Here is a 27,679-nt window from a genome sequence, read left to right as displayed (position 1 = left end):
CTGACAGCAGAGAGTCCCTAATAAACATTACTGGCAGCAGAGAGTCCCTAATAAACATTACTGACAGCAGAGAGTCCCTAATAAATATTACTGGCAGAAGAGAGTCCCTAATAAACATTTCTGGTAGCAGAGAGTCCCTAATAAACATTACTGGCAGCAGAGCGTCCCTAATAAACTTTACTGACAGCAGAGAGTCCCTAATAAATATTACTGGTAGCAGAGAGTCCCTAATAAACATTAATGGCAGCAGAGAGTCCCTAATAAACATTACTGGCAGCAGAGGGTCCGTATTAAACATTACTGACAGCAGAGAGTCTCTAATAAATATTACTGGCAGCAGAGGGTCCCTAATAAATATTACTGGCAGCAGAGGGTCCCTAATAAATATTACTGGAAGCAGAGAGTCCCTAATAAACATTACTGGCAGCAGAGAGTACATAATAAACATTACTGGCAGCAGAGAGTCCCTAATAAACATTACTGGTAGCAGAAAGTCCCTAATAAACATTACTGGCAGCAGAGAGTCCCTAACAAACATTACTGGCAGCAGAAAGTCCCTAATAAACATTACTGGCAGCAGAGGGTCCCTAATAAACATTACTGACAGCAGAGAGTCCATAATAAACATTACTGGCAGCAGAGAGTCCCTAATAAACATTACTGACAGCAGAGAGTCCCTAATAAATATTATTGGCAGCAGAGAGTCCCTAATAAACATTACTGGCAGCATAGAGTCCCTTATAAACATTACTAGCAGCAGAGTCCCTAATAAACATTACTGGCAGCAGAGGGTCCCTTATAAACATTACTGGCAGCAGAGAGTCCCTAATAAACGTTACTGGCAGCAGAGGGTCCCTAATAAACATTACTGGCAGCAGAGAGTCCCTAATAAACATTACTGACAGCAGAGAGTCCCTAATAAACATTACTGGCAGCAGAGGGTCCCTAATAAACATTACTGGCAGCAGAGAGTCCCTAATAAACATTACTGGCAGCAGAGGGGCCCTAATAAACATTACTGGCAGCAGAGGGTCCTATATAACCAGTTCCAGCAGACGCTTCCCATCACACAGCCATAGAATAAATGATAAAATGCTGGTTGCCTGCGGCCACCACTAGGGGGAGCTCACAATTTCCATTTTTATACAGGTTATATAGAAGTTATTGGGGGTAATTTAAATACAATGTGACAGCTCCCCCTCGTGGTGGTTTCCAGCACACTTTGTGGGGGCCTTGTCTGCTGTGTCAGGAGATCTCCCCTATTTCTGGAAACTCACAGACAATCCGGGATTTGGGGTAAATGATAAATTCCTAATAACATGAATGAAGCATCATGGGAGATGAGATAAATGGGGGTCAGTTATATCACATTATGGGGGAACTCACCGACGTCCAACTTCACTCGCCGTTGTCCTGTAACACACTGAGGACCACTGAGCGGTTGTTGTTTCAAATCCAGCGATCCCATTGGCTGCTGCTCAGTGATGTATGTAACAGTAAATTTAAAGGGACATGACTCTTATTTCACGAGACTGCATTTATGATATGTTTGCTATAATTCTGCTTATAACATGAAGCTGTGGAGATAATCTGCAGGGACGGGTTATATTTCTCTTAATATTGGGATTGGGATTAGAGTTTATATCATTTTCTATACTGTATCAGGACATTTCTTTTATAATTTGACATATTATTAACTATCAATGTGCCATGAAGGAACTGATATCTGAAATCACAGTTGTTTAATGGACGTTGCAGTTTAACCCCTTCCTGAGCAGGTTATTTGGGGTGATCAGATCTCGGGGTTTCCATCTCTTTATCATTCCAGTGTTTGGTTTATTTCTATCATTTTATTGTAAATGATAATGGAAGTCGGATGACGGCAAATAAGCAGCGAGACCCTCTGTGCTAAGTGGTCAGGGGTGTCATGGTCTCATCCAGCATCAGAAGGGGGCGCTGTTTTTCTCTTTGCTATGAGGCCCCATAAATTCTTACAGAAACATTTGTGCTGCCGATCAGAGAGATTTACCATTCAGGAACATAATAAATCTGGGTGACAAGTCCTATGTGCGCTGTAATGGCAGCTGTACTGGTTGTCACCCAGCTTTCCCAGTCTCCTGAATGACAAGTCTGCCTAATTATACAGTGACCCTGCCCCTGCTGTTATACTGCTGCATTATTAGGTAGGTTTACCCTTCAGGGGTCTAGGCAAGTTGGGTAACAACCCTTATGGAGGCCGTCGTTCTCACCCAGCTTTTCCAGAAACAGAAAAAAACAAAAACATAAGGCCTCGAGCCGCCCACAAATCGCGGCCGTGCACATGGCCACGGCCATTATTTTCTATGAGCCTGGACCGCAGAAGACGGCCGTAATAAGACATGCCCGTTCTTTCTGCGGTCCGGGCTCCTGGGCCATGTACGGACCGTGGAAACTATGGTTGTGTGCATGGCCCCATAGCAATGAATAGGGCCGCAATTCTCCCGTGGATTTTCAGGGGAACTGCGGCCGCAAAAGCACGTTCGTGTGCATGGGGCCTAAGGAAAGCAGAGAGAAAGGGCAAGCCTTATTACGGCCTGTTCTGCGGTCTGGGCTCATTAAAAATAATGGCCGCGGCCATGTTCACGGCCCGCGATATGCGGGCGGCTCGCAGCTGTCACTCCGTGGCCGACCCGAAAATCGCGGCCGTGCACATGGCTACAGTCGTCTACATGAGGCCTAATATAAACATTGTACCAAAAACATGTAAAAAACAATGTAATGAGGATCCCGGGGTGTGATGTGATGGGGCAGATCAGAAGCGTGTAAGTGATTGTTGTAAAAGGCTGAGCCAACATAATGCTCCGTCTATTAAATAATTAGGACATTGCCAGCGGGCAGGGAGTGGGCATGTAAGGGGCAGGTGCCACACAGGGATAACTCCTTGGCAGAACGCCACTTATTAGGGATAATTGTAAAGTACAGAAGCCAAAACAAATAAGACTGGATAATATCTGTGTACAATCCTAATATATATATATAATGTACCGGCCGCTGGAGTCACATATTATATCTATCTATCTATCTATCTATCTATCTATCTATCTATCTATCTATCTATCTATCTATCTCATATCTATCTATCTATCTATCTATCTATCTATCTATCTATCTATCTATCTATCTATCTATCTATCTATCTATCTATCTATCTATCTATCTATCTGTCTATCTATCTATCTATCTATCTATCTATTCATTCATCTATCTATCTATCAATTCAATTCAAAGAAGCTTTATTGGCAGGACCAAATACATATTAGCATTGCCAAAGCAAGTAAGAAGTAAGGGAATGAGGGATAGGGACTGAGGGATAGGGACACATCTAGGGTCGGGGTTATACAAGTCCATGGCATATCATGTCTCTCTCAGTCTATGGCATGCAGTGACATATTGTGCCGCTTTGCCCACTGTGGTTTCCTCTTCACCCAGCAGGATGTAGAGTTTCTCTTCCTCTTCCATGGAGCTGAAGTCCGGTAAGAGATCAGAGAGTCTCCTGAAGTGAGTGTCCCTCACTGCTGAGTATTTGAACCAGTGCAGCAGGAAGTGGGCCTCATCCTCCACGGCCTCCTGGTGGCACTGTTGGCACAGTCGGCTCTCCCTGGGCTTGTACGTCTGTCTGTGGCGATCGGATTCGATGAGCAGGTTGTGGGCGCTCAGTCTGTAGCGGCTCAGGATCTGTCTGTCTCTGGGGTTTGGCAGTTTCTCCAGATATGGCGCCAGTTTATATTCTCGCTGTAGACTCCGGTATATTGTCAGTTTCTGGGATGTATTTATGTCGTTCCTCCAGTCACTGATATACTCCTCTTGGCCTTTGTTTATTGTCTCCTTGATTTCGGCTTTTGTGAGGCCGCGCTGAGTGACATTTTCTTCAGGCCGGGTCAGGGTGAGATGTTCTGGGGGGCCTGGTTTACCTGCGACCCCTTGGTGTAGCAAGGCTTTATGGTGATAGGAACTTTGCCTGCTGCTGTGTAGATGGGCCCAGAATGATAGCGCCCTCTTCTGGATTGTGAGGTGTAGTGGGAATCTGCCCAGTTCTGCCCGACAGGCACTATTTGTGGTGCTCCGATGGACTTGGAGAAGGTGTTTACAGAATTCTAGGTGGAAAATTTCTGTTGGGCTGGAATCCCACCTTGACCAGTTTGGGTATGTGTCCGGACCCCAGACTTCACTGGCATACAGGAGGATTGGGGAGATGATGGAGTCAAAGATTTTCAGCCAGACCGTTACTGGTGGTTTGAGGTGATAGAGTTTTCTTCTGATGGCATAGAAGGTTTTGCACGCCTTGTCTTTCAGAATCTCGATGGCTTGTTTAAAGCTTCCTGATTGGTTGATTTCTAGGCCCAGGTAGGTATACCTGTCTGTCGCTGTGAGTGTGGCGTTATTTAGTGTGAAGGTCGGGTTCCTGGGGGACTTTGAGTTTCTCTTCTGGAACACCATGATGTTGGTTTTCTTTGCATTGATGGGTAGTGCCCACGTGGAGCTGAATTTTTCAAGGATTTGCAGGTTGTCTTGGAGACCTTTCTCGGTTGGCGATAGCAACAGAAGGTCATCTGCATACAACAGAAATGTCACCTGGGTGTCATGGAGGGTGAGACCTGGTGCTGAGGAGGATTCCAGAGCTGTGGCCAGTTCATTGATGTAGATGTTGAAGAGCGTTGGGCTGAGGCTGCAGCCCTGTCTGACTCCTCGGCTCTGCTGGAAATCAGCCGTTCTTCTCCCGTTCACCTTCACGCTGCATCTGTTCTCTGTGTAGGAGCTTCTGATGACGTCATAGGTTTTACCTCCTATTCCGCTCTCCAGCAGTTTCAGGAATAGGCCCGGGTGCCACACTGAGTCGAAGGCCTTCTTAAAGTCCACAAAACAGGCGTAAATCTTCCCATGCTTTGTATTGTGGACGTGGCTCTTGATGAGGCTGCGCAGGGTGTAGATGTGGTCAGTGGTGCGGTGGTTTGGCATGAACCCAGCTTGGCTTTGGTGGAGGACATTGTGCTGGGTGAGGAAGCTGAGGATTCTCTTATTCATGATGGTGTTGAACAGTTTCCCCAGGTTGCTGCTGACACATATCACTCGGTAGTTGGCTGGGTCGTACCTGTCCCCACTCTTGTGGATTGGTGTTATAAGGCCTTGGTTCCAGATTTGAGGGAAGTAGCCGGCATTCAGCACCATATTAAATAGTTTTACTATTGCGGCCTGTATTTCTGGCGAGCTGTGTTTTATAATTTCTGGTGAAATTCCGTCTAGGCCGCTGGATTTTTTACACCTTATGTCTGCGGTTCTCTCTGTTACTTCTTGCAGTGTTATTGGTGCGTCCAGGGGGTTTTGAGAATCTTTCAGTGTTTCCTCCATCGCCTTCAATTTTGATATTATTTGTTTTTGTTCTTGGCTTTGTTCTTCTTTCGGGATATCTTTGTAGAGGTCCTTGAAATATTGGAGCCAGATGTTGCCATTTTGAATATGAAGGTTGTTTTTCTTGCAATTTTTGCCCATGTGTTTCCATAATTCCCAGAACGAGTTCTCATGGAGGGCATCTTGGAGTTGGGTAAGTTTGATGGAGATGTGCCTTTGTTTTTTCTTTCGGAGGATGGTCTTGTATTGCCTCTGTATGTTGCTGTAGGCCTCCTTCAGACCGGTGTTGTTTGGGTCTCAGTGTTTCTTATTTGAGGCATTTCTTAGGGTTTTCCGTACTTCTTTGCACTCACGGTCAAACCAACCGTTAGGATGTATTTCTTGTGGCCTCTTGTAGTCACATCTTTTCAGGTCGGACTTCTCTGCCATGGTATAGAATATATTATTGAGGTAATTTAAGGCCTGATTTACCCCTCCTGGGCTGGTCTCATACAACTTGTTGTAGAGGTTGTGAAGCATCTCCTGCATTTCTAGTCTGTTGATTGTCTCTTTATATTTTATAGTTGACGTTTTGGACCATTTAAAAGATGGCGGCAGGTTGAAGAGGCCGGTTTGATGTGGTTTTTGTGAAGATGGTTTGTTTGTGGATTTGATGTATAGAAGTAATTGGTTGTGATCTGACAGGTGCGTTTGTGGAGTGACTATGAGTGCGCCAATGTTGGCAGGGTCCATGTCCGTGATGGCATAGTCTACTACAATGCTGCCTACATGGAAGTTTAGTGTATACCTTCCTAAAGAGTCTCCCTTGGTGCGGCCATTCAGTATGTGGAGACCTAAGCTTCGACATAGATTCAGTAGTTTTTTCCCGCTTTTGTTGACGGTGCTGTCATAGCTGTTTTTCTCTTTCTGTAGGGAGTTATGACAGTCGGCCTCTGCTCCAAAGATCAAGATGTTTCCATCATTGGTCAGGTAGTCTTTATCTCTCCCCGTTCTTGCATTGAGGAGTCCGTAGATGAGAATGCTGCCCAGGGTCTGGAAATGGGCGGCTTCCCTTTGTATAATCTCAAAGCTGTCTGGGTTGGAGTACGGGGACTCTGGCGGTGCGATGTACGTTGCGCAGAGGTATATGTCAGACTGAGAGGTGAGGATGGAGCTGCCTATTCTTATCCAGATGTGGCTGTCTCCTCGCTTCACGGCTTTGATCTGCTCATGGAGCTCCTCTTTGTACCAGACTAATATTCCTCCTGAACACCGGCCCTGCTTGATGTTTTTATTTTTCAGGGCGGGGACAGAGATTTCCCTGTATCCAGTGGGCACCAGGGACTCATTCTCTGTCCTAGTCCATGTTTGCAGGAGGATTTGTATATCAATATTTTTCAGTCTTTGGTTGAAGTCTGGGATCGTTAGTTTTGCATCCAAAGGCTGAGGCGTTGAGGCCTTGAATATTCCAGCTGCTAATTATAAAGGACGTCATTGTGTGTCCATATACCTTGTAATGAGCGGCACTGTGTAGGACGGGCTGGAGATGTGACTGCTGGATGTGTTGTAGATGTTCTCGTGTTGTACAGTCACATTAGTTTTCTACATAGAGTGCTGAGCAGGGTCTTTATCTCCTCCATGTCTCTGCTCTGCGTGTCTCTGTGTGAGGCAGGGGGTTTCCTCCATGTCTCTGCTCTGCGTGTCTCTGTGTGAGGCAGGGGGTTACCTCCATGTCTCTGCTCTGCGTGTCTCTGTGTGAGGCAGGGGGTTTCCTCCATGTCTCTCCCCTGCATGTCTCTGTGTGAAGCAGGGGGTTTCCTCCATGGCTTTTGCCTCTGTTGGTCTGACCTTGGGTAAAGGGGTTTTTCTCCTGGGTGTAGTGAGGTGTGTGGGGTTTGAGGTCTTTTCATTGTTAGTGATGTCTATCTATCTATCTATCTATCTATCTATCTATCTATCTATCTATCTATCTATCTATCTATCTATCTATCTACAGTGGAGGAAATAAGTATTTGATCCCTTGCTGATTTTGTACGTTTGCCCACTGTCAAAGTCATGAACAGTCTAGAATTTTTAGGCTAGGTTAATTTTACCAGTGAGAGATAGATTATATAAAAAAAAATAAAGAAAATCACATAGTCAAAATTATATATATTTATTTGCATTGTGCACAGAGAAATAAGTATTTGATCCCCTACCAACCATTAAGAGTTCAGCCTCCTCCAGATCAGTTACACGCTCCAAACCAACTTGGTGCCTGCATTATAGACAGCTCTTACATGGTCACCTGTATAAAAGACTCCTGTCCACAGACTCAATGAATCAGTCTGACTCTAACCTCTACAACATGGGCAAGATCAAAGAGCTTTCTAAGGATGTCAGGGACAAGATCATAGACCTGCACAAGGCTGGAATGGGCTACAAAACCATAAGTAAGATGCTGGGTGAGAAGGAGACAACTGTTGGTGCAATAGTAAGAAAATGTAAGACATACAAAATCTGATCTGGGGCTCCATGCAAAATCTCACCTCGTGGGGTATCCTTGATCCTGAGGAAGGTGAGAGCTCAGCCGAAAACTACACGGGGGGAACTTGTTAATGATCTCAAGGCAGCTGGGACCACAGTCACCAAGAAAACCATTGGTAACACATTACGCCGTAATTGATTAAAATCCTGCAGTGCCCAAAAGGTCCCCCTGCTCAAGAAGGCACATGTACAGGCCCGTCTGAAGTTTGCAAATGAACATCTGGATGATTCTGAGAGTGATTGGGAGAAGGTGCTGTGGTCAGATGAGACTAAAATTGAGCTCTTTGGCATTAACTCAACTCGCCGTGTTTGGAGGAAGAGAAATGCTGCCTATGACCCAAAGAACACCGTCCCCACTGTCAAGCAAGGAGGTGGAAAAATTATGTTTTGGGGGTGTTTCTCTGCTAAGGGCACAGGACTACTTCACCGCATCAATGGGAGAATGGATGGAGCCATGTACCGTCAAATCCTGAGTGACAACCTCCTTCCCTCCACCAGGACATTAAAAATGGCTCGTGGCTGGGTCTTCCAGCACGACAATGACCCGAAACATACAGCCAAGGCAACAAAGGAGTGGCTCAAAAAGAAGCACATTAAGGTCATGGAGTGGCCTAGCCAGTCTCCAGACCTTAATCCCATCGAAAACTTATGGAGGGAGCTGAAGATCCGAGTTGCCAAGCGACAGCCTCGAAATCTTAATGATTTACAGATGATCTGCAAAGAGGAGTGGGCCAAAATTCCATCTAACATGTGTGCAAACCTCACCATCAACTACTAAAAACGTCTGACTGCTGTGCTTGCCAACAAGGGTTTTGCCACCAAGTATTAAGTCTTGTTTGCCAAAGGCATCAAATACTTATTTCTCTGTGCACAATGCAAATAAATATATATCATTTTAACAATGTAAAGTATAGAAAAAAAGGGGACCGATGCAAGGCGCTGCTAATATCAATAAGGATGTTTATTAACGATGGGAAAATGGTAGGCTACGCGTTTCGACGCAGGAATTGCGTCTTCATCAGGCCATGAACCTACGTTCACCGGCCCTTGGACCTTGGCAGCAGCTACAGATCGCATTTGGCTGGACACACCTTGGGTGTGTCTCCTGACTTCGCATCTCTATAGCAGTGTGCTCCCTGGAGATCGTTCCACACCCTCCAACAGTGTTATGCCTGGTCAGCATAACCCAACTAGGTGAGTGCAAATCACCCTAGCATCTATTGTTGTTTTTTGACCTCCGGATAATTGCACTATGTGGCGCCGTGTGTTTTTTCTTCTTTTCTAGTATTTTAACAATGTGATTTTCTTTTTTGTTTTTATATAATCTATCTCTCACTGGTAAAATTAACCTAGCCTAAAAATTCTAGACTGTTCATGTCTTTGACAGTGGGCAAACTTACAAAATAAGCAAGGGATCAAATACTTATTTCCTTCATTGTATCTATCCATCCATCCATCCATCCATCCATCCATCCATCCATCCATCTAGTGGCGTAACTACCGCTGTAGCAGCCGTAGCAGCTGCTACAGGGCCCGTGGCATGAGGGGGCCCGTGTCGCCCGCCGGCACGGGCCCCCACCATTGCCGCAGCCTCCGCTAGCAGCCGCTATGGCTGCTACAGCGGGACGCCACTGAATACTACGGCAGAGCAGGGAGGTATCTCCCCGCTCTGCCATTAACAAAATACATGTATCCCCTATCCACAGGATAGGGGATACATGTGTGATCGCTGGCACTGATAGGGAGAACGGGGGACTGAAAGTTCCCTGAAGTTCTCTATCACAAACCTCGGACTTCCGGGTTCTGTGTCGGCAGCTCCGTGGAAATGAATGGAGCGCCGGTCGCGCTTGTGCGCATGCGTGACCAGCGCTCCTTTCATTTTTATTGAGCTGCCGACACAGACACCGTAAGTCAGAGGTTAGTCATGGAGAACTTGGGGGGACTTTCAGTCCCCCGTTCTCCCTATCAATGCCAGCGATCGCACATGTATCCCCTATCCTGTGGATATGGGATGCATGTTATTTGTAGGACACAACAACACTGTAGGACACATTTTTTGTGGGGGGGTTGAGGACGCTGTATGGCGTTCCCTGCAGGGGGGGGGCACTGTATGGCGTTTCCTGCAGGGGGGGTGGCGCTGTATGGCTTTCCCTGCAGGGGGGGTGCTGTATGGCGTTCCTTGCAGGAGGGGCTGTATGGCGTTCTCTACAGTGGGGGCTGTATGGTGTCCTCTACAGTGGGGGCTGTATGGCGTTAGCGCCATACAGCCCCCTCTGTAGAGAACGCCACACACTCCCCCTGTAGATAACGCCACACAGTCCCCCCTGTAGATAACGCCACACAGTCCCCCTGTAGATAACGCCACACAGATAACGCCACACAGTCCCCCTGTAGATAACGTCACACAGACCCCCCTGTAGATAACGCCATACAGCCCTCTCCCTGTAGATAACGCCACACATCCCCCTGTACATAACGCCACACAGTCCCCCCTGTAGATAACGCCATACAGTCCCCCCTGTAGATAACGCCATAGAGTCCCTCCTGTAGATAACGCCATAGAGTCCCTCCTGTAGATAACGACACACAGTCCCCCCTGTAGATAACGCCACAGTTCCCCCTGTAGATAACGCCACACAGTCCCCCCTGTAGATAACGCCATACAGTCCCCCCTGTAGATAACGCCACACAGTCCAACCTGTAGATAACGCCACACAGTCCCCCCTGTAGATAACCCCACACAGTCCCCCCTGTAGATAACGCCACACAGCCCCCCTGTAGATAACGCCACAGTCCCCCCTGTAGATAACACCACACAGTCCCCCCTGTAGATAACGCCACACAGTCCCCCCTGTAGATAACTCCACACAGTCCCCCCTGTAGAAAACGCCATACAGTCCCCCCTGTAGATAACGCCATACAGTCCCCACTGTAGATATCTACAAAGGGGGCTGTATGGCGTTATCTACAGGGGGGGCTGTATGGCGTTATCTACAGGGGGTCTGTATGGCGTTATCTACAGGGGGGGCTGTAAAAAAGGCACTATCTACAAGGCGGGGGGTTGTGTGACTCCTAGGGGAGGGGGGGCCCCAGTCAAAAGTTTGCTATGGGGCCCAGTCTTTCCTAGTTACGCCCCTGTATCTAACTATCTATCTATCTATCTTATATCTCATATCTATCTATCTATCTATCTATCTATCTATCTATCTATCTATCTATCTATCTAGCAGATATAAAAAAATGGCGACAGCACCCTGCAACACTAATGCCACCTAAACCACTAAATATAAATAGATATGCACTAAAGCTAAATCTACCTACAAATAGGGAGGTTCTTAGTGCACATTTTGATCAAAAAGTGTTAGCCCACCTGCCACGACAAGGCGACCTCTGTAAGGTGGGAACCTACGCTGCACATACACCCAGAACTGGGACTAAGCCTACATATATACCTGGGGATGGTAGGATCCAGCATTGAACTGATTAAAATCACCCAGGGCAGAGTGGGAGGAGTGCAAGAACAACAAGTCTATCTATCTATCTATCTATCTATCTATCTATCTATCTATCTATCTATCTATCTATCTATCTATCTATCTATCTATCTATCTATCTCTTTTCCCATTACATACTTTTATGGCTTATTGATTCGATTTATCACCAAAAAAATTGCCGCTCCAGTGTTGCTCCAGGCATTGGGAACCCAAACAAAACCTGTTTCCTTATCGCTCATTAACTCCCATCAACAAGATTGTTGGAGGTCCGGGTGGTCAGACCCCGCTGAGCAGTTTTATTTTATATCCTGTATAATCAATATGGTCTGTCATGGGAAAAATATCCTTGAAATGTCCCTGGAGGACCCATGACAATTTGATAATCCAAAACCAAAACCATGAAAAATCCAGTAATCTAGATTTTATAGGTGTTGAGAATATCAAAAAAGAAATAAAAATACCTCTGGCTGCCCAAACACATACAATGGCTGTCGGTCGATACCCCCATACACATTAGATAGTCGTCAGACTTTTTTATGTTATGTGTTTGGGAACCTTTAGGACATGTTCACACAGCTTTTTTTTTTGAGCATTACTTCCCATCCCAAGTAATGAAATCATAAATCTGATTCTCGGCATAGAAGTAATGACGGATAATATAGATGATATCAGTGGTGAGTAATGGAAGGCGAATTACCAATAAATCGTATTTTTGGAATTCATCTCTAACATGTATATTTTGAGTCTACATCAAATATGTAATCGGAGGTTCACTATATGGACAAAAATTGGGACCCAGCTCTTAATCATTGAATTCCGGTGTTTCCTTCAGTCCCTCAGGTGTATAAATCCAGAACCCGCCGTGCAGTCGCCATTACAGACATCTGTGATAGAATGGGTCATTGTAAAGACATCACTGAATCCCAGCGCGGTCCTGTAATAGGACGTCATCGATGTAACAAGTCAGTACGTGATATTTCTTCCCTCCTAGATATTCCACCATCAGCTGAGAGTGATATTATTGTAAAGTGGAAGCTTCTAGGAACCACAGCAACACAACCACGAAGTGCAGACCACGTAAAGTTACAGAGCCGGGCGCCGAGTGTTGAGGCGTATAGTGTATAAAAGTCGCCAACGCTCTGCTGACTCAATAACTGCAGAGTACGAAACCTCCTCTGGCATTAATATCTGCACAAGCACTACGCCCCAGGAGCTTCATGGCACGGGGTCCGAGCAGCTACAAAGTCTAAAGTGTTTTACTTTATTTTAGCTTCTAAGTGAAATTCGCGGGAAAATCTGCAGCGGCTAATGCACACTGTTTTGGGTAGCAAATTCGCACCAGGATTTTCTGGATATGCGACGGGTGTGGATTTAGTCTAACACAGTCTATCAGTGTTGTCTGAAGTGTTCCCTTAAAGGGGCTGTCCAAGATTAGAAAAAGGGTCTGGATTTTTTCCAGATACGGCGCCCCTCTTGTCTAATGGTTTTATCCGGTAATACGTTCTTTTGGATGGGAATAAGCTGTAATACCAGACACAGCCCAGAAACAGCGCCACTTTTGTTCATGGTCTGTATCTAGTATTACACTTCAGTTCCATTTACTTTAATGGGAATGGGCTGTAATACCATATACCGCTTCTGGACAGGAGTTATAGGTTTAGGTTATAGTTCTGTGATAAGGAGAAAGATCTCCAAGTTATACAAGTGTATGCTGGATTTTTATGTTTGTAAAGAGTAAAACGCTAACATCTATATGTATAGTAGATGGGGATTACAGTTGTAATGGCCGCCGCTCCCACTGTTCCCCGTCGTCATATACTGACCTCTCCATGGCATCCTCTAGCTCTTGGTGGAGACCACGTTCCTGCCTCACTCTTTTCTAATTGCGGCATCCCATGCTGCTCTCTCCTTCTGTGTTTCATACACTACCTACTGCGTGCGCTTGCTGACTCCGCCGGTCTTTAGGGCCAGCGTGCACCTACTACTTAATTCTCCCAGGGTATAAAAGGAACCTCCCCCTGTCCACCATTGCTTGAGCAATTTGGATCCTCCTAGCTTGCTAGTGATATCTGATCAATTATTTGTTTTTCCTGTGTCTGACCTCAGCTTTTACCTTGACTCTCCTTGCCTGCTGCCTGTCCTGACCTTCCTAGTGACCCGTGGCGTACCTCTGCCGCCTGCCCTGACCTTTGGCTTTACCAACCGTGCTCGTCTGCCGGTCTATGCTATACCTAACCCGGCATTCGTCTGCTGTTCCTTTACCATAACGACGGCCATCGCTAAGGGAGACTTCTCTGGGATGTAGTGAATACCTGGGGTTCCCTTAGATTCCGCTATCTGGTTTAGCCCCATGTGACCCTTGATGACACAGTGGGTTCCCACCATCCTCTGTAGGCCCTATGACAGTCTCTCTATCCACAGGCCCCGTTACAACATTCAATAGATAAATGTTACAGATACATTATGAATTGGTTATTGTACTACTTTACTGTTACACTAGGCTCTATTGCCACATGCAGGGTCATTTTAACAACTTTGTGGGACCCGTGGCAAAGATTTAAAAGGCAAATCGGCCCACACCCAGAAGATGTTCATACCACCCCTGTTATCCCACAAAACAGCTCTCAAGGGTTTATGCAATTGTGACCCAAAATAGGCGTTTATGGGAGGGTCTGTGGGTGTTCCTGGGTGGATCGAGGTAGGGCTTAAAATTTCCCTGGAATGGTGATTCAAATTTTAGGAGATCTCCACCCAGGACAACAGGCTCAAAAGCTCCATGTAGTTCCTCAGACACCGGCATAGACCGCCCCCCAGAGTGCCTGCCACTGATCGCCCACCAGAGTGCTTGTTACAGATCCTTACCCAAGCGGCTCCCTTCAGATAAGTGTATACCGCAATCAGACAGTAGATACAGCGGTCAGATAACATCACATAGCCCCAACATACATATTACACACACTGCCCAGGTGAATAGTGCCATACAGCAGAGGCGTAGCTAGGTTCTCAAGCACCCGGGGCAAAGATTCAGTTTGGCGCCCCCCCCCCCTCAACCTCTTTCCCGATATCTCCTTCCCCCTCGCCGTGTTTGTTTTCTCTACCAATCAACGAGTCATTTCTTTTTATGTAACGCGAGCATAAAATTATTTGTACATTTCACAAGCAATATGGTTCTATACACAACACCAGAACCAAGCTCAGTACATATATACAACACCAGCACAAATACAGCTCAATTCAGTGCAACCCCTGCCGTACAGGTGTGTACGGCGTAAAACTACAGCTCCCAGCATGGCCAGAACAATGGTGAGGATATGCTGGGAGATGCTGTTTCACAAAAAATAAATCCTATCATAATCACACCACCATCATCTCGCTGCAGATCATACAGTGACTACAGTGCTGATTAGAGGCAGAGTGAACATTTACATTAGGTGACTCACCGGTGACGTCTCAGATTCTAGTTCTTTTTCTCCATCCGGTCCAGACCTCTATGATGACTTCTCCCGGTCACTGCCCATTTCTGCAGTTTGCCGCTCACATGTCTTCAGCTTCTCACTTTTCCAACATTTCTGCACCTATAAATAAATATAAAGTTATCATTATACCACACACTACACCCCTAAATATAATAGCGCCAAACACTGCACCTCTAATTATAATAGCACCATACACCGTGTCCCACACACACACTGTGCCCCCTGTAGATAGTGCCTGCCATAGAGCCCCCTGTAGATAGTGCCTGCCATAGAGCCCCCTGTAGATAGTGCCTGCCATAGAGCCCCCTGTAGATAGTGCCCCCATATAGACCACCCCTGTATATAGTGTCCCACAAATAACTTCCCCTATAGTGCTCTACAGATAGCCCACCCCTGTATATAGCCCCCTGTAGATATAGCCCACCCCTGTATATAGAGCTCTACAGATAGCCCAACCATGTATGTAGCCCCCCTGTAGATATAGCCCACCCCTGTATATAGTGCTCCGCATATAGTCCCCCCCTGTATATAGTGTTTCACAGATAGCCCACCCCTGTATATAGACCCCCTTGTACATATAGTCCACCCCTGTATATAGTGCTCCACTAGATAGTCCACCCCTGTATATAGTGCTCCACAGATAGCCCACCCCTGTATATACTATATACAAGGGTGGGCTATCTGTGGAGCACTATATACAGTGGTTGACTATATGTACAAGGGGGCTATATACAGGGGTGGGCTTTCTGTGGAGCACTATTGGGGGAGCTATTTGTGGGATACTATATACAGGGGTGGGCTATATCTACAGGGGGACTATATACAGGGGTGGGCTATATCTACAGGGGGACCATATCTACAGGGAGACCATATCTACAGGGGGACCATATCTACAGGGCTGGGCTATACACAGGGCTGGGATATACACAGGGGGGCTATATCTACAGGGGTGGGCTATACACAGGGGAGCTATATCTACAGAGGGGGGCTATATACAGGGGTGGGCTATACACAGGGGGGCTATATCTACAGGGGTGGGCTATACACAGGGGGGCTATATACAGGGGTGGGCTATATACAGGGGTGGGCTATATACAGGGGGAATATATCTACAGGGCTGGGCTATATCTACAGGGCTGGGCTATATCTACAGGGGGGCTATATACTGGGCTGGGCTATCTATGGAGCACCATATACAGGGGTGGGCTATATCTACAGGGGGCTATATACTATATAGCCCACCCCTGTATATGGTGCTCTATAGACAGCCCACTCCAGTATATAGCCCCCCTGTAGATATAGTCCCCCTGTATATAGCCCAGCCCTGTAGATATAGTCCCCCTGTATATAGCCCACCCCCTGTAGATATAGTCCCCCTGTATATAGCCCACCCCCTGTAGATATAGTCCCCCTGTATATAGCCCAGCCCTGTAGATATAGTCCCCCTGTATATAGCCCAGCCCTGTAGATATTGTCCCCCTGTATATAGCCCAGCCCTGTAGATATAGTACCCCTGTAGATAGACACCCCCCGTAGATAAAGTCCCCTGTGTAGACAAAGTCCCCCCCCCCCACAGATACAGCCACACTTCTATTACAATTAAAAAAAAAAAAAAAACATTTCAAACTCACCTTATTCCCGCTCCCACGCCGTCCGGCAGCCATGGAGATCTGCTCTCTCCTGCACAGGTCTCCAGGGGGTTGAACGCAGCGTTTATGAAAGGCGCTGATTGGCTGGGCAGGATGACTTTCCCTGTCAGTCAGTCAGCGCCTTTCATCGACGGAAGCGTCACTGGTACAAAAGGACACCAGTTTTCCACCCGTATTTATGGGCACGTTTTCGCTTCAAAATTGCACTAATCGGCAGCCCCTTCTCTCTAGCAGTGCAGGGTAGAGAGAAGGGGCAGCCCTTTCCATAGTAAAAGTAAAAGAAATTCATACTTACCCGGCCGTTGTCTTGGTGACACGTCCCTCTTTCGACATGCAGCCCGACCTCCCTGGATGACGCGGCAGACCATGTGACCGCTGCAGCCTGTAATTGGCTTGTGATTGGCTGCAGCGGTCACATGAGCTGAATCGTCATCCCGGGAGGCCGGACTGCAGGAAGAAGCAGGGAGTTCTGGGTAAGTATGACCGTCTATTTTTTTTACAGGTTGATCTATATTGGGATCGGAAGTCACTGTCCAGGGTGCTGAAACAGTTACTGCCGAATGTTTAACTCTTTCAGCACTCTGGACAGTGACTATCCCCTGACGTCACCTGACGTCACACGTAATTACGGAAGCCCCATAGACTTCTATGGGCCTGCCCGTGCCGTTATTACGGCCTGAAATAGGACATGTTCTATATTTTTCAATGGCCCGGGCACCTTCCCGTACGCATACCCGTGGCCAATAGAAGTCTATGGGCCCGTAATTATGGGCCGTAATTACGGGCCATAATTGAAGGCTTTTTTATGTTCGTGTGCATGGGGCCTATGGGAAAATATTGAAATTCAACATCAGGAAGAATGGCAGCCAGTAGAACCAAGTGACTATGGGGATTCCAGGAGAGCTAGAAGCTCCATACATATAAATAACATATCTATATATAGCAGGTGGGTATTACCCCTAGGTAGTCACTCAGGTTATTTTTCAGATCACAACTGGATATCTGCTTTTACCATATTGATCTAGAATGAGATGCGGTGAAACCAAACCTTTTTCTATTGATTACATGAATCCTTACATATGATAAAGGGCTTTTCAGACCTTCATATTACAGCTCCATGTGGGGTCAGACGCCGATCAGCCAGAACATTAAAACCACCTGCCGAATATTGTGTAATTCCTCTCATACTGCCAAAGCATGTCATGCATGGACACCAAAAATACATCTGAAGGCGTCCTGTAGTATCTGGCAGCAAGACGTAAGATACACTATATGGACAAAAGTATTGGGACACACCTCTTATTAATTAAATTCAAATCGGTCCCATTGCTACAAGTGTATAAAATCCAGCACTCGCCATGGAGTCGTCTTTACAGACATTTGTGATAGAACGGGTCGTTGTAAAGAGATCACTGAATCCCAGCGCGGTCCCGCAATAGGACGTCAGCGATGTAACAAGTCAGTTCATGAAATTTCATCCGTCCAAGTTATTCCACCATCACCTGTGAGTGATATTATTGTAAAGTGGAAGCTTATAGGAACCACAGCAAATCAGCCACGAAGTGGGGACCACGTAATGTTACAGAGCCGAGGGCTGAGGCACATAGTGCATGAAAGTCACCAACGCTCTGCTGACTCAATAACTGCAGAGCTCCAAACCTCCTCTGGCATTAATATCCACACAAAAACTGCCCCGGGAGCTTCATGGCACGGGGGCCGAGCAGCTGCATGCCAGTCTTACATCACCAAGCACAACACCAAGCGTCAGATCGAGTGGTGTAAAGCCGCCGCCACTGGACTCTGGAGAAGAGGAAACCTGTTCTGTGGAGTGATGGATCACGATTCTCTATCTGGAGTCTGATGGACGAGTCTGGGTTTGGTTAATGCCAGGAGAACGTTACCCGCCTGACCGCATTGTGCCAGCTGTAATGTTTGGTGGAGGAGGATAATGATATAGGGTTGTTTTTCAGGTGTCGGCCTCTTCGTTCCTGTGAAGCGAAATCTTAATCCTTCAGCACACAAGACATTTATGACAATTGTAGCTTCCAACTTTGTTGGAAAAGATTATTAAAGAGAAGGCTTAAGGCCCCAGGCATTTTGCATCTACAGGCTCCTATGTCCCATACAAATTTACTTCTTTTTTTTCTGCAGAGTTTACTAAAGGAACCTTCTATAGACTGTAACCCTGGGTGGTCCGCTAATTTATTGCAGACCCAAATCAGGCCACTTTAAAAGCCCCTTTAAATTGTACCTCTAGTTATACTGACTCATGTACTGACTGTAGGTGACCGTGGGTAGTTTAAGCAGCTGGATATCCAGGGGATACATTTACAAAGGGGGCTGTTTTGTTGAATTACCCTTAAAGGGGTTGTCCACTACCAGACAGATTATCCAATGGATAGGTCATCAGTATATGATCTGTGGGGGTCTGACACCCAGACCCCGCACCGATCAGCTGCTACGGCTGCCTGCGGGCACCGGACGTCCATGCCGGAAGCAGATGGCTCCGGTCACGAAATAGCGGCAGATTCAAGTGAATAGGAGCAGAGCTGCAGCTCGGCCACTATGCAATGTATGGAGCCAACTGCTTCCAGCCCCATACATTGCATACTGTGCAATGACATCTGATGCCTGCATGCAGCCGGAGCAGCTGATCGGTCTGGGGCCCGGGTGTCAGACCCCCACAGATCATATACTGATGACCGGTAGTGGACAACCCCTTTAATGTGATTAAATTCTAGCTGCCTAAAGTCACCACTAGAGGGAGCATATTTTGCACTTATTTATTTGGAGGTGTATACATTTGTATATGGTAAGACCCTAGTGGTGGCTGAAGAATTGCATTATTGACCTCTAGAACTATATGTATGGAGCTCTGTATCAAAAAAAACAAAGCTGCATCCTCTATAAAAATATTTTATTTAATAATTCTTTATAGAAGTTTGATGCCCTAAAAATTAAATGTTTAAAGCTAAAACTAGAACTAATAAATATTAGGATTATAATAAATATGCGGATATTTTGAGTTTAAAGGCTATGTACACCTTTACCACTATTTTTTGTACTGTCCCAAAGCATCTAAAATGTAAAATTAAGCAACTTTGCAAATAGTCCTGATTAAGAATGTCGTTTTATGTCAGGCCTGTGTCTCCATGGTAACAGACTACAAGTAAACACTATGTAGTCTGATCTTGCAGCTATGCTATCTAACATCTGTCCCCAACCTATTGCTAACCTACCACAGGTAACTTTTTTTTATTCATTACGGGGGAAAAAAGGGCAAGCTGTCTCTATAGGACCACCTATAGGTACCTTCCCAGAGCTGCTTTAAAGGAATCTCACTCAATTGTGCTGTCTACAATAGGGTGACTCTAGTTTGGCTATTAACCCAAATCTTGTTTCAAGTCTCTAGAAACTTTCGGGCATTAGGTTACAGAATAGTCACCTATAGGTGGCACTAGACAGACAGTTTTCCTCCTTCTGGAGTACCGTCATTTTGTATACATTTTCCCAGGTAACATTGCCTTTAAGACTCCCTGCCAGCAAGTAGAATCAGTACTTTCCAAGAGAAAAAAAAGGAGAAGACTCAAAGTTATGTTTATAAATTGTAATTTATTTCCTACCATTATTACCCTATAATTACTAATATAATATTACTAGGATTATATTACTGCTATCATTATTACCCTAACACTATGAGATCCCTATTCCTAAAGCTGTTGATCCAGAAGAAGGCGAAAACCCTGGACACATTCGGCCAATTTATGCCACAAGGGGAAAATTCCTTCTTGATCCCGGGAAAAGGCGATCAGTTCGAGAACCCTGGATCAAACTCGCTGCTAAATATTATAGTTTACTTTATTTTATAGTTAATTTACCTAAATATGTTATTATTATATTAATTTGTTATTATTAGATTATTATTATTATTATTATTATTATTATTATTATTGTGATATTTCTATTGCACATTTTTAATAAGACTATACTATAATTATTTTTTTAATGAGTTTATTCTATTTTTTATATAATCTTATTACTACTATATAACTACTAATATTACTAACATTTTTATTGTTATTTTCTTATTTATATTTATTATATCCCTATTCCTAAAGCTGTTGATCCAGAAGAAGGCGAAAAACCCTGGACAATTTGAGCCAATTCATGTCACAGGGGGAAAATTCCTTCTTGACCCCGGGAAAAGGCGATCAGTCCGAGAACCCTGGATCAAAGCTGCTAATTCCTATTACAGTTTACTAATTATTATAGGTAATTAACCTAAATTATAATGAAATTACATTTAATTCTTATATTGTTAGTATTACTTTGGTGTTGTTAATAATAATATAATGATACTACTATTGCTATCACTAATATCTAAGTCCCTATTCCTAAAGCTGTTGATCCAGAAGAAGGCGAAATCCCTGGGCACATTCAGCCAATTCGTGTCACAGGGGGAAAATTCCTTCTTGACCCCGGGAAAAGGCGATCAGTCCGAGAACCCTGGATCAAAGCTGCTGCTATTATTATATAATTATTTTTGTTATTACTCTCTTATTATTATACTATTTCTAATATTAGTACACTCTTGCTACCAATATTAATATGACTGACCTTTTTAATCTAACAATTATTAATATTATTATTGTCATATTATTAATATTACTGTCGTTGCTGTTGATGTAATAACAGTTAAGATGTTTCCATACAAGTCTTCATCTTCTCATTGGTCTGAGGAGGATGGTCCAGATGATGTTCCTCTTCCCTCTGATGTTCTTCATCATATCACGGAGGAAGGAATGCTGGCGGTTTTTCTTTCTTCTTCCTGTCTGACACTGAATTCTTCTCATCGCCATGCTGACTTCTTCCTTGGTTTCTTCTTGCTCTTTAACCGTTTTCTCTACCTCCTCCTCCTCTTTCTCTTCAACCACACTCTCTTCTTCCTCATCCTCGTTGTCTGATTTCTCATCAACCTCCATGTCTTCCACTTCATTGTCTTCCTCCTCCTTGTCTTCCTCCTCCTTGTCTTCCTCCTCCTTGTCTTCCTCCTCATGGTCTTCGTGCACTTGCTCCTCCTTGCGCTCTTCTGCCTCTCCTTCCTCCTTCTTGACCTCCTCTTCCTTCAGATCCTCACACAGATGGCTTGATGTAGGTTTGGGCTCTTCTTCATCCCACGGCCATGGCAGATATTTCCTCTGAGCTTCGCGGTTCGTTGGCATGAGGCGCTAAGAAGATAAAATATTCAGTCAATTGTCTATTGAAACGTTCCAATAACATTTTTCCATCTATAGAAAGAATATGGACAAATCTGTTATAGAGAGAACATAATAACCAGTATGATCACTGACCTCCATCTTGAAGATTGGGGATGGTAAGAATTTCGTGCAGTAGATGAGGCGCTGTAGATCTCTCTCCTCCGTGGTGCTGGGGTAAGCTGAAGAGAGAAAACAACCAGATAATGGGATCAGTCATAACATAACATAACAAAAATATTCCTTTAATCTGTCATCAATGGGACATGAAAGGTGCTTTATTTTAAAATATTCTGGATTATTGGACGGGCATAGAAAAGTATAGAAATCTTAGTTTCAATCTTCAATTTCCTTACTGGATCTCTCTCTTCAGTCTTCCACATTATAGTACAGTTTTGTGCTAAATTACCAAATTTTCGGGATTATCAGATACAAAGGAATTTTACTGTATTTTGAGATCATCTATCAATCACTTTCTTGTGGTAAAGTCTAATTATTAAAAAAAACTCACTTATGAAGGGTCCAAGTCCAAAAGCGGATTCCTGCTGCCGATAGATGTCCTAAAGAGAAGAGAATCCAGTAAGTGACCTCTTATCCCTCCTCAGGAATGGACAGTAGGACAAGTAGTCAGTTTTACAAATGAGCAGCCGGTGATTTGTGGAATTGTTACCTGTCCGGGGCTCTTACTCAATAAGCCGCTACTTGTCTGAGTGGACAGCCGGCCACATGGACCTCTCCTGCTGGATCCAAGTCTCCTGCTACATGTCCATCACAGGGAAGGAAAAAACAGGACAATGAAGCCACTGACCTCCAGAGATCTGCTGCCCGCTGCCATCCTGTACCCGTCCTGAACTGTAGAATGCAAATCACAATCTGAAACACAAAAAAGAGATGTATTCCCCGATCTGATAAAGACCCAAAATCCTGCAACTTTCCATACGTATTAATAGTGAATGTCCAAAAATATATATATTTTTTTAAATCTAAAAAGATCCAAAATTCTGAGTTGAATAATTAACTGTTCGGGACGCCAATTGCATACGGTACCTTCAAGTTTGTGGCCTGTGATTGGTGCCTCAGGTCACATGATCTATAACCCATAAGGAATAACAGTGCACAAGTACAGACCATGCAGAGCCATAATCTGGGCAGTGCAGCGCTTGGCGGTCCTATAGCTCCCATAGATCTTGTATGAGGTGTCAGTGTGCGGCTGTATCTCTTCTTACAATCTGTGATACTGTCTGCTGAGCTGTGTATCTAATCCTATCATGTTTGATACTTCCTTCTGAGCCACTGTATCTACTCCTATCATGTGTGATACTGTCTGCTGAGCTGTGTATCTAATCCAATCATGTGTGATACTGTCTGCTGAGCCACTGTATCTAATCCTATCATGTGTGATACTGTCTGCTCAGCCACTGTATCTAATCCTATCATGTGTGATACTGTCTGCTGAGCCACTGTATCTAATCCTATCATGTGTGATACTGTCTGCTGGGCCCTATCTCTAATCCTATCATGTGTGATACTGTCTGCTGAGTCATTGTATCTAATCCTATCATGTGAGATACTGTCTGCTGAGTCATTGTATCTAATCCTATCATGTGTGATACTGTCTGCTGAGTCATTGTATCTAATCCTATCATGTGTGATACTGTCTGCTGAGTCATTGTATCTAATCCTATCATGTGTGATACTGTCTGATTTATCTCTCACAAAGGCGTCAGAGTGTGGAGCAGGATGAAGACCATGACAATGTCCCCGACAGGAGACGAAGACGTGGTCAAGTTCCACCGCGCCGTAGGTTGCAGCAAGAAGGAGCGGACAGAAGCCGGTCCCCATTACGACCTGAGCCAATAGAACAGTCTGAAACGACAAGTGGCCATCGTATTAATAGTGAGACCGAGCTCAGAATTCCTGGAGAATTCCAGCCTGGGTCTACTCCATCAGCTACTCAGGAGAGATCCGAAAGGCTGGAGGAACCAACACAAGACCCCAGCACCAGTGAGCCGCTACCAAACCTGCAGCCGTCCAGAGAAGGAATCAGATCTCCTCAGCAAACATCTAACAGGCTGGTGGAGCCAACACCAAGCACCAGTCAGCTGCTTCCCAACCAACAGTCGACAACAGAGACCACAGACAGCAGACCTGTGCAGAGAAGACAACGTCGGCGAGGCAGGAGAGGCAGGCAGATTGATAGACTCCCATCTCGAACCTTTACTGAAAACGAAGACATCCAGTCCTGCACTATATGCCTAGAGGACTATGAGATTGGAGAGCAAGTCACCGTTCTGCCATGTTCTCACATATTCCATCTGCCTTGTATTGCACATTGGATCCCGACAAATCCACGCTGTCCCTTGTGCCGCGTCCATGCCTTTCAAAGAAAGAGGAGGAGAGAAGTACCAACAGCTGTGGTACAGAAGAAACACCAGCAGTACAGGTATGATCACTGACATCTATAGTATTTTTGTGAAATCATGGCTGGAGCTTCGGCACCAGTATATTGCTGAGTGATTATCGTCTGGTCTGATTATTTTTTGTTTTGTCTACAGTACCACCTAGTCTTCTTCATCATCTTCACCTTGGACGCCAGAATCTAAATCTGCACAGAGACCTAATAATAAAATATCCCTGATGCCGTTTCCCAGAATCCATTTATGTGATACTGGCATTTCCCTTCGGGGATTAATAAAGTTATCTTATCTTATTTTATGCCTGGGACTCCCTTCTATCTTGGATATTTCATATTCCATCTCGGTTGGATTGGCGTTTCGACTACTACTACGTTTTGGCCTAAGACTTACATTACGCCTTAAAACTGGTGAGAATGGTGGCGTTCCCATGTTTACATAGGAGCAATGTAGGCCCCAAGATTACAATATTTAGGGTGATTGATATAAATTGTAAAAATAAAAAGCACAGAAAAGTTACTCTTTTTTTAGGGTATGTTCACAAAAGAAGTGCAAGTCACTTCTTGGGCCGCTTTTGGAGCCGTTTTTCCTAGACAATATTAAAAACAGCTCCAAAAACGGCCGTAAAAACGCTGAAAACCTTGAAAACAGCTCTGTATTTTCAGATATTTTTGAGTTTGCGTGTGAACATACCCTAATTTCCATCAATGTACAAATGAATAGAAATTAATTACTAACATATACACCATCCAGACATAACATTAAAACCACCTGCCTTGTGTAGTCCTCCTCGTGCTGCCATAATAGCTCTGACCCGTTGGGACATGGATTTCAGAAGATCTTTAACCCCTTAGTGACCACTAATACGCCTTTTTACGTCGGTCACTAATGGGCTTTAGGCTAGGCTGACGCCTTTTCACGTCAGCCTAGTCTAAGTCCTGCACGGGTCTCCCGTGCAGGCAGGAGCCGGGGCTCTGCTGTCTAATGACAGCTGAGCTCCTGCTCCAATGCCCGCGATCGAAGTTTACTTCGATCGCGGCCGTTTAACCCGTTAAATGCCGCCGTCAATAGCGACCGCGGCATTTAACTTTGTTTACAGAGGGAGTACGCTCCCTCTGTCACCCATCGGCGGCCCGCGAATGAAATCGCGGGTCTCCGATGGGGTGTCATGGCAGCCGGGGGCCTGATAAAAGCCCCCAGGTCTGCCCTGGACATATGCCTGTTAGGACGCGCCGGAGGCACGTCCTAACAGATTGCCTGTCAGATTTACACTGACAGGCAATAATGCTCTTGTATACGAAGTATACCAGAGCATTATAGCAGCGATCGGAATATCGCACAGTAAAGTCCCCTAGTGGGACTAATAAAATAAGTAATCAAAGTGAAATAAAGATTATTAATAAAAAGTACAGTAAAAAAATAAATAAAATCATTTTTTTCCATAAAAAGTGGTTTTATTTAGTAAAAGTGTAAAAAAAAAAAAAAAGTACACATATGTGGTATCGCCGCGACCGTAATGACTCCATTAATAATGTAAATATGTAATTTAAACCGCAAAGTGAACAGCGTAAAAAAAAAACCGCAAAAAACCATGGCGAAATTGCATTTTTTTTCCATTGCCCCCCAAAAAAGTCATAATAAAAATGAATCAATAAGTCCCATGCACCCCAAAACAGTACCATTCAAAACTACGTCTTGTCCTGCAGAAAACAAGCCCAAAAAATCACTACATTGATGGAAAAATAAAAAAATTACGGCTCTTGGAAAGCGACGATGCAAAAGCAAATAATTTTAGTTCAAAAGTGTTTTTATTGTGCAAAAGTCGTAAAACATAAAAAAACCTCTACATATGTGGTATCGCCGTAATCGTACCGACCCATAGAATAAAGGTAACAAGTTATTTACGTCGCACAGTGAACGGCGTCAATTTAAAAACGCATAGAACAATGGCGGAATTTCAGTTTTTTTTTATAATCCCCCCCAAAAGGGTTAATAAAAGTTAATATAAAAATTATATCTACCCAAAAATGGTGCTATTAAAAAGCACAACTAATCCCGCAAAAAACAAGTCCTCAAACAGCTATGTAGACGAAAAAATAAAAACGTTATAGCTCTTTGAATGCGACTATAGAAAAACGAATAAAATAGCTTGGTCATTAGGGCCTAAAATGGGCTGGTCACTAAGGGGTTAAAAGTGTCCTGTGGTATCTGGCACCAAGACGTTAGCAGATCCTTTAACCCCTTCCTGCTCCTTGACGTTCTATTCCATCATGTTACTGCAACAGGAGGCCTAACAATGGCCTCCGGGTTTGTCATCTACGGAAGCCTAGTTTGTCCTGCCTTAGGTTTGCTGTCAGTGAGTAACTGACAGCACTTTTACACTGGACTACGCATGTAGTGCAGTGTATTAGAATAGCGATCAGGGATTCCTGACTTCAAGTCACCTAGTGAGACAAAAAAAAAAACAGTTGTATAAAAAACCTTTTTTCAATATTAAATCCTTTATTTAAAAAAACAAATTGTTAATTAATAACTATTTTGTGTGGTATAAACATATGCCTTACACCACATTTTCTGTAATTTTTTCTGTTTTTCACTGAATGTATCAACCAAATTTTACCACTAACATAAAGTTCAATGTGTCACCAGAAAACAGTCTCAGAATCACTTGGATAAATAAAGGCATTCCAAAGTTATTACCACATAAAGTGACACATGTCAGAATAGACAAATGGGCTCTGATCCTTAAGGCCCAACCTAGGCTTCGTCATTAAGGGGTTAAGTCCTGTAAGTTGTGAGTAGGGGTCTATATGGATTGGATTTGTTTTTCCAGCACATCTCACAGATGATCGATTGAATTAAGAATATGGAGGCCAGGTCAACACCTTGAACTCTTTGTCATGTTCCTCACATCAGTCCTGAACGATTTTTGCAGTGTGGCGGGGGCATTATCCTGCTGTAAGACAGCACTGGCATTAGAGAATACCTTTACCATGAAGAGGTGGATTTGTCTGTAGCAATGTTTAGATAGGTGGTCTGTGTCAAAAAACAGTATGGGAATACCAAAATAACCACCTTAAGTTCCCCATAGAAAATGGTGCCATAATCTGTCAAATCAGATTAAATTCTAGTGTTGGGTCCCAGTGACTCCAACTGAGGGGCTTGCATTTAAAAAAAAAAAAACATTATTCGTTTTTAGCATTGGATAAAGCAAAGGAGAAACAACAGGAACCTCTCAGAGGAACCTCTCAGAGAGCGGCGCTGTGCTCCGTATACTGCAGGAGCAGTAGTACAGCGAGTACATAGAGTACAGCGGGGCCGATCACATGACGAAGAGTCGTGTCGTCACCAAAGAAGACTGTACAACTAGACTTCCGGTTCCTCATCAGCGCTATAAAAATCTATGAAAATCTCAGAAACAGCACCAAGGGGGACGGGAATGTATATTAGCGAGTTTACTCACATGTAGCATCTATGGCCGCGGGCCGTCGGTTCCACTCA

The 27,679-nt window shown here is 44.6% G+C and overlaps 1 protein-coding gene and 1 long non-coding RNA gene across 2 annotated transcripts in view; both read right to left on the bottom strand.

The window, feature by feature from the left end:
* The window catches only part of LOC142729739 (uncharacterized), a 48,556-nt gene extending 27,065 nt beyond the window's left edge, over positions 1 to 21,491 (bottom strand). The window contains exon 1 of the mRNA XM_075849320.1: positions 21,347 to 21,491. Within this exon, the coding sequence (XP_075705435.1) occupies positions 21,347 to 21,491 (145 nt within the window). The remainder of the gene's footprint in view (positions 1 to 21,346) is intronic.
* Positions 21,492 to 21,879: 388 nt separating this feature from the next.
* On the bottom strand, positions 21,880 to 23,788 carry LOC142729740 (uncharacterized). Its single transcript, XR_012878452.1, has 3 exons — positions 22,573 to 23,788; positions 22,276 to 22,324; positions 21,880 to 21,946 (listed from the first exon to the last, which is right to left on the bottom strand). It is a non-coding gene; the product is annotated as an uncharacterized LOC142729740 (long non-coding RNA).
* Positions 23,789 to 27,679: the final 3,891 nt, after the last annotated feature.

Source organism: Rhinoderma darwinii, unplaced genomic scaffold (genome assembly GCF_050947455.1).
Source record: "Rhinoderma darwinii isolate aRhiDar2 unplaced genomic scaffold, aRhiDar2.hap1 Scaffold_734, whole genome shotgun sequence".
In the NCBI taxonomy this organism is placed as follows: domain Eukaryota; kingdom Metazoa; phylum Chordata; class Amphibia; order Anura; family Rhinodermatidae; genus Rhinoderma; species Rhinoderma darwinii.
The sequence above is the reverse complement of the archived record's forward strand: the minus strand, read 5'-3'. Positions and strand labels throughout refer to the sequence as shown.